This window comes from Alosa sapidissima, chromosome 5 (genome assembly GCF_018492685.1).
Source record: "Alosa sapidissima isolate fAloSap1 chromosome 5, fAloSap1.pri, whole genome shotgun sequence".
NCBI lineage: Eukaryota > Metazoa > Chordata > Actinopteri > Clupeiformes > Clupeidae > Alosa > Alosa sapidissima.
In genome coordinates, this window is record NC_055961.1 from 5,949,312 (window position 1) to 5,956,811 (window position 7,500).

General features: G+C 49.0%; 1 protein-coding gene across 5 annotated transcripts in view; it reads right to left on the reverse strand.

The window, feature by feature from the left end:
• Positions 1–7,500, reverse strand: part of ryr1a (ryanodine receptor 1a (skeletal)) — a 110,830-nt gene that overhangs the window by 78,213 nt on the left and 25,117 nt on the right. For all 5 annotated transcript variants that reach the window (XM_042092435.1, XM_042092434.1, XM_042092433.1 and 2 more), the window contains exons 20-28: positions 6,443–6,635; positions 5,387–5,603; positions 3,593–3,697; positions 2,663–2,766; positions 2,398–2,481; positions 2,148–2,307; positions 1,716–1,863; positions 981–1,186; positions 186–360 (exon numbers count right to left, since the gene is read on the reverse strand). In XM_042092435.1, coding sequence (XP_041948369.1) covers positions 186–360; positions 981–1,186; positions 1,716–1,863; positions 2,148–2,307; positions 2,398–2,481; positions 2,663–2,766; positions 3,593–3,697; positions 5,387–5,603; positions 6,443–6,635 — 1,392 coding nt within the window. The remainder of the gene's footprint in view (positions 1–185; positions 361–980; positions 1,187–1,715; positions 1,864–2,147; positions 2,308–2,397; positions 2,482–2,662; positions 2,767–3,592; positions 3,698–5,386; positions 5,604–6,442; positions 6,636–7,500) is intronic.

Sequence of the window (7,500 nt, forward strand, 5' to 3'; positions counted from 1 at the left end):
AATAGCATCTCTGTAGCTATTTCAAGCAGAGACAAGGAAGAAAGGCAGTGGAATTTTAATGGAGGTCTGTTTTGAGATCAGTGAATGTGTTACTGCTGATCAGACTCTCCTTCCCTCACCGTGTCCGATCTCAATATACAGTATGTGAGTGTGTGTGTGTGTGTGTGTGTGTGTGTGTGTGTCACCTTCTCCGATCTCGATGTCCTTGAAGGCCATCTCAGAGCCAGAGTCACTGATCAGCATCTCCCCGTTGAGAGTGAACATGATGTTCTGCTCCACCAGATCGATCATGCAGCCAACCACGTCGCCTGGCAACCAGATGCGCCCAAACGGCTCGTTCCCCACATGCCAGCGCTGAGCCTGGGGCAGCACAAAGGTCAAGGGTCAGAGGTCAGCATAAAGACATCACAGATGTTTAGTCAGAAACAACACTGTCGGAGAGTTACACAGTCAGACATCACAGATGTTTAGTCAGAAACAACACTGTCGGTTAGTTACACAGAGTCAGACATCACAGAGAACAAGATCCAAGTTTAGTCAGAGACCAGTCATACAGATTCCGACAGTAAGGAGCTTGGTTTGGTCAGAGATGGACATGGACGCCACAACACTGTGAGATCCTGAGATAGACCTCATGTACTGGTGTATTCATAGCAGAACAGGTGACTACGCCTTATTTTCTGTCATCTTTTGTTTGTCAACAAAGCGAAACAGACCAACTGATACTACAAGTCACCACTACAGTTAGTGCAGTGTCACCAATAGAGCCATGTGTGTGTATGTGTGTGTGTGCATGTGTGTGTGTGTGTGTGTGTGTGTGTGTGCATGTGTGGGTGTATGTGTGTATGTGTGTGTGTGTGTGTGTGGGTGTATGTGTGTATGTGTGTGTGTGTGTGTGTGTGTGTGTGTGTGTGTGCATGTGTGGGTGTATGTGTGTGTGTGTATGTGTGTGTGTGTGTGTGTGTGTATGTCCACTCTACCTTGAAGCCATTGAAGACGTAGGCGAGGTCGTCCCCTCCGAGCTCCACGTCCGCGCGCACGTTCGGACGTGCCCAGCCCACCCTCATCTCTCCCACGGTCACCGCCTCGAACTCGAAGTACCACTTCCCCTGAGTGACCGCGTACGACTTCTCCGCTCGGAACACCCGTAACTTATCACTGCGTGAGCCCCCCGCACCGGGACCAGCTGCCAAAACACACACACACACACACACACACACAAACACACACACACACAGACACACACACACACACACACACGCACACACACCACACGCACACACAAACACACACATGACACACACACACACACACACAAACACACACACACACACAAACACACACAGACACACACACCACACGCACACACACACAGGCACACGCACACACACACAGGCACACACACACCACACGCAGACACACACACACCACACGCAAATAGTCACACACACACATACACACCACGCACACACACACACACACACACACACACACACACACACACACACACACACACACACACACACACACACACACACATAAACACACACACACACACACACACACAGATTAGCCAGGAAGGAACTCACAAGTTCAGTCATTAACATTTGATTTGCTGTGAAGAGATAGTTATGGTTGAAAGAAGACAGGTTCCAGTCTTACAACTACAGCAAAGGTGCTAACACCATTTAATCTAGACAGACAGACAGACTTACTGCTCTCCTGATCAGGTGGTTCAATGTTGTAGCCGTAGCCAATCAGAGTGCGCACGGCGGCGCATACTGTCTCCCGATTGGTCTTCTTGGTTTTCTCGTCCAGCAGGTTATAGGGCACGAGGCGGGGATTGCGCTTGTTCACTATGTCCTAAACATCAACACAAATAACAACAACTCATCAACTAGCCTTCAAACATCATGGTGCCTCGTGTCAGTTAGCCTCCTCTTGTGTGTGTGTGTGTGCGTGTGTGTGTGTGTCCGTGTGTGTACCTGTACGATACTGTACGTCCACCCTTGGCGCACGCGGTCTCGTGTGTGTGTGTGTGTGTGTGTGTGTGTACCTGTGTACCTGTACGATACTGTACGTCCACCCTTGGCGCACGCGATCTCATGTGTGTGTGTGTGTGTGTGTGTGTGTGTGTGTGTGTGTACCTGTACGATACTGTACGTCCACCCTTGGCGCACGCGATCTCGTGCCCAGACATTGTGTCCATTCTCTGCCAGTCTCTCCACCAGAGTGTTCTGATTGGGCGTCAGCTTCACGTGGTTCAGGTCCAGAGGGGCGGGCTTGTAGCCACTGCTCTGCATGTACCTGCACACAACACAGGAGGAAGAGAGGGATGTTGTGTGTGTGTGTGTGTGTGTGTGTGTGTGTGTGTGTGTGAAGGTGGTCCTCACTCACGTTTTGGGCAGTTTGATCTTCTTCAGGTTCTCCTCGGCTTTCTCATCCCCCATACCCACATGGCAACCCAAGGCCAGCAGAGTCCTGACGCACACACACACAGACGCACACACACACACAGATGCACACGCACACACACACGCACACAGGAAAACAGACATACAACAAAAGATGGTGAAATGGAACTCACTTGTAGAATAACAGTATGAGTGCACAATTGTAAGATCATGTAATGGCTATTGGAAGGTGTTTTCCAGGCTCGTACTTGAGGGTTTCCCCAGACATGGCCAGGTTATAGTTCTTCTCAGGCTCAGGCAGACTGCCAAAGTCCACCAGGCACGGGTGCAGCTTCTTATTATCGTCCCGGAACTAGAGGAGGAGAGAGGAGGAGATGTGAGGAGGAGGAGGAGGAGAGGAGAGATGGAGAGACGAGAGGAGGAGAGGAGAAGAGGAAGGGAAGAGGAGAGAGGAGACGAGGAGAGGAGAAGGGAGGAGGGAATGAGAGGAGAGAGATGAGAGGAGAGGGGGATATGAGAGGAGAGGAGGAGTGGGGAGAGGAGAGGAGGTGAGAGGGGACAGGGGGATATGAGAAGAGAGGAGGAGAGGAGTGGAGATGAGGTAATGAGAGGAAAGACGAGAGGAGAAGAGAGGAGGGAATGAGAGGAGAGAGATGAGAGGAGAGGGGGATATGAGAAGGGAGGAGAGGAGGGGAAAATAAAAGAAGAGAGGAGGGGGGTATGAGAGGAGAGAGAAGGGGAGAGGAGAGGGGGATAAGAGGGGAGAGGAGAGAGATAAGTGTGTGATGAGAGCGCTGAAGTGGACAGCGTGATTAAGATGTCTGTGCTGAGAGTGGAGGAGGGTGTGAGATCAGAGGAAAAGGAGGAGAGAAAGAGGAGAGATAGAGAGAACAGGAGAGTGGTGAAAAGAGGAGAGGAGAGATGGAGAGAACAGGAGAGTGGGGAAGAGAGGACAGGATAGATGGAGAGAACAGGAGAGTGGGGAAGAAAAGAGAGGAGAGATGGAGAGAACAGGAGTGGGGAAGAGAGGAGAGGAGAGAGGCCAGGAGAACAGAAGTAAAGTAGTGGGTGGTGTGGGGTTGGGTGGTGTGGAGTTGTGGGCAGTGTGGGGTTGGGTGTTGGGTGGTGTGGAGTTGTGGGCAGTGTGGAGTTGGGTGTTGGGTGGTGTGAAGGCGCACCGGCGCGTAGGTCCAGCCCTGCTCGATGCGGGTCACTGCCCACAGCTCGTGGCTGTTCTCCGCCAGCTTCTCCCGGATACGCTCCAGGTGAGGGGGCAACACAATCTGCAGGACACGAGGGGGGTAATAGAGGATCAGCTTCACTGCAGACACATACAGATACTACCTGCAACTATACTACCTGCAATTATACTACCTGTAATTACACTACCTGTAATTATACTACCTGTAATTACACTACCTGTAAATACACTACCACTAAATATTGATAGCAATAATTTTACGGTTAAAATTAATAATAATTTAATTTCTAGACTAGTTTCAGTTGGCCATGTGGCCCTTCTTGGTTTAAAACAAAGACACCCTCCCCTCCCCCAATGAAATGCTAATGTACTTGTTCTAAGGGCTATCAGGTCCACAAGACAAAGGATGTTACCTTGATATAATGTATCCATGTGTCATGAAATGTAAATATATTCATGTTTGGTATCATTGTAATAGTCTCAGTACAAGGATTGTAATGATTTGATTGTGAGAATGTTTGGAACATTCTATAAGAGATATTTCTGATATGATATATCTCCTCATGCTATTCAGATAGGTGTGAAGTAGGTGTGAGTAGGTGTGTCTGATGCCACCTGGAGAACCAATCAGGTGGGATTGTTTTGCCGCCATTTCTTTCTTTGTTTAACCCGTACAAAAGTAATTAACTTGCATTGGGAGACTAAGATTAGAACGATGGAGAACTGAAGAAGAGAGAGAGGGTGATCCAACAGAGGCCAAGGCCTAGGCTACATAGACCATAGACTATTTTTTTTGTACCCTCTCTGCTTGTAACAGAATAAACCTGAATCCTGAGTTTTCCTGAAGTTTGCCAGTCTAAGATTAATATTAAGTAATTATTCACCACAGTTACTTTCAATATACTACCCTTATTGGATACTGTACATTTGTTTTGTGTGTTTTAATGTGTGTGTATGTTACTTTGTTTGTATGTATGTGAGTCAGTGTGTGTGCCTGTGTGCATACCTGTGTGTGTGTGTGGGTGTGTCTGTGAAGGTGTGTGTACCTACCATTACGGTTTTCACAGGGCATGGTGTGAATGCAGTGTGTGTGTGTGTGTGTGTGTGTGTGTGTGTGTGTGTGTGTGTGTGTGTGTGTGCCTGTACCATGTCCACGGGGCATGGTGTGAAGGCAATGTATGTGTGTGTGTGTGTGTGTGTGTGTCTGTGTGTGTGTGTCTGTGAGTGTCTGTGTGTGTGTGTGTGTGTGTTTGTGTGTGTTTGTGTGTGTGTGTGTGTGTGTGTCTGTGTGTGTGTGTGTGTGTCTGTGTGTGTGTGTGTCTGTGTGTGTGTGTGTCTGTGTGTCTGTGAGTGTCTGTTTGTGTGTGTTTGTGTGTGTGTGTGTGTGTGTGTCTGTGTGTGTGTGTGTGTGTCTGTGTGTGTGTGTGTCTGTGTGTGTCTGTCTGTGTGTGTGTGTGTCTGTGTGTGTGTGTGTGTGTGTGTCTGTGTGTGTGTGTCTGTGAGTGTCTGTGTGTGTGTGTGTGTGTGTTTGTGTGTGTTTGTGTGTGTGTGTGTGTGTGTGTGTCTGTGTGTGTGTGTGTGTGTCTGTGTGTGTGTGTGTCTGTGTGTGTGTGTGTGTACCTGTACGGTGTCCACGGGGCATGGTGTGAAGGCAATGTGTTTGTGTGTGTGTGTGTGTGTTGTGTGTGTGTGTGTGTGTGTCTGTGTGTGTGTCTGTGTGTGTGTCTGTGTGTGTGTCTGTGTGTGTGTGTGTGTGTGTGTGTGTGTGTACCTGTACGGTGTCCACGGGGCATGGTGTGAAGGCGGTGTGTGAGAGCGCCTGTGTGGGCCCCAGAAGGTTCCGGACCCCCTGGACGTCGTGCTTGTACTCCTTGATGGGCTCGATGCGAAGACGGTCTTTGGGCAGGACCGCCTCGTAACACGGGGCGTACCCCGGAGGCGGCTGGAACTTGAAATCTCCATGGCGACCACCCAGGAGGAAGCGCACCCTGGACGAGTGACCACAGGAAGAAGAATCATGAATCCACAAGTGCTAGCCCACAACCTATTCTGACCTCATCTGAAGTCAGGTCAGTTGAGTAACAAAAAACTGTTAGTGATATTAGATCTGCAAAAAGAACATTTAATTGAGCAAGTGGCATCTGAGAGTTCTTAGTCCACTGGTTTGTACAAGTCCCCAACACGGTTCTGCAGTATATGAACTAACGCTTCCCTCTAAAAATGTCCTCTCCTTGCTATTGGTTCTTTGGCCTTTTCTACTTGTCATAAACAGCTTGGTGGTGCTTGTGCCACCTTCATGACACCCGTAAACTCGGAGAACTCGCCTCCCAAAAAAATCCAAAAAAAGTGTGTTCATGAGATCAGCTCAGAAAACAAATATGGATGTGTTATTGTCTTTAGGGAATGCATCAATAAGTTATTAGAACTGCTCACTTTGGTTGAGAATGAGATAGAATGAGAATGTGGATGTTACCATTTGCTGTTTTGCCTATTTGTAATAAGACCGAGGTTTGACTCTTGTTGAGTTGTAGCAACGGAGGCTGCTGTGATGGGAGAGCATGATTGTAGCGTCAAGTCGGGTAACTCGGGGTAGATCACACTCAGGAGGTCGGGATTTCCGAATATCCGACATGTCATGAAAGCACTATTATCATCCTATAAAGTCCATTGGTTCTGTGTGCTATGACTTGACTCTGCATGTTCTGACCCGGTTCTGCATATTCTTACCTGACTCTGTTCTACGTGTTCCTCCCTGACCTGGTTCTGCGTGCTCCTACCTGACCTGGTTCTACGTGTTCCTCCCTGACCCGGTTCTGTGTGCTCCTACCTGACTCCAGCGGAGAAGCTGACCACGGGGAAGAAGAGTCCATCCACGTTGAAGTTCTCGAACATGCCTTGCACTGGGTGCCCGTTGATGCGGAATGAGATACTGGGCACGCTCAGATCCAGGCAGCAGCTCACCACGTCCTCCGCCGACAGGATGTGCTGACTGGGCGAGGCCACCACCCGTGGGACACGCCCTGAGCACACAGGAAGCAGGACACAGGAAGTGAGGCAATCAATCATGGATGTCACAGGTGAATCAGGTTAGTTTGTAAGTGGTGATGCTCTCAATGTTGTCATCAGCACGGCTAATTGGGATGTGTAGGACCTAGCCCAGCTGCTCTGACTAGCTTAATCAAACGGCTAATTGGGATGTGTGGATCTAGCCCAGCTGCTCTGACTAGCTTAATCAAGCGGCTAATTGGGATGTGTAGGACCTGGCCCAGCTGCTCTGACTAGCTAAATCAAACGGCTAATTCAAATGTGTAGGACCTAGCCCGGCTGCTCTGACTAGCTTAATCAAACAGCTAATTCAAATGTGTAGCTGCTCTGACTAGCTAAATCAAACGGCTAATTGGGATGTGTAGGACCTGGCCCAGCTGCTCTCACTAGCTTAATCAAACGGCTAATTGGGATGTGTAGGATCTAGCCCAGCTGCTCTGACTAGCTAAATCAAACGGCTAAATGGGATGTGTAGGACCTGGCCCAGCTGCTCTGACTAGCTTAATCAAACGGCTAATTCAAATGTGTAACTGCTCTGACTAGCTAAATCAAACGGCTAATTGGAATGTGTAGGACCTGGCCCAGCTGCTCTCACTAGCTAAATCAAACGGCTAATTCAAATGTGTAGGACCTAGCCCGGCTGCTCTGACTAGCTTAATCAAACGGCTAATTCAGATGTGTAGGACCTAGCCCGGCTGCTCTGACTAGCTTAATCAAACGGCTAATTCAGATGTGTAGGACCTAGCCCGGCTGCTCTGACTAGCTTAATCAAACGGCTAATTGAGATGTGTAGGACCTAGCCCAGCTGCTCTGACTAGCTTAATCAAACGGCTAATTTGG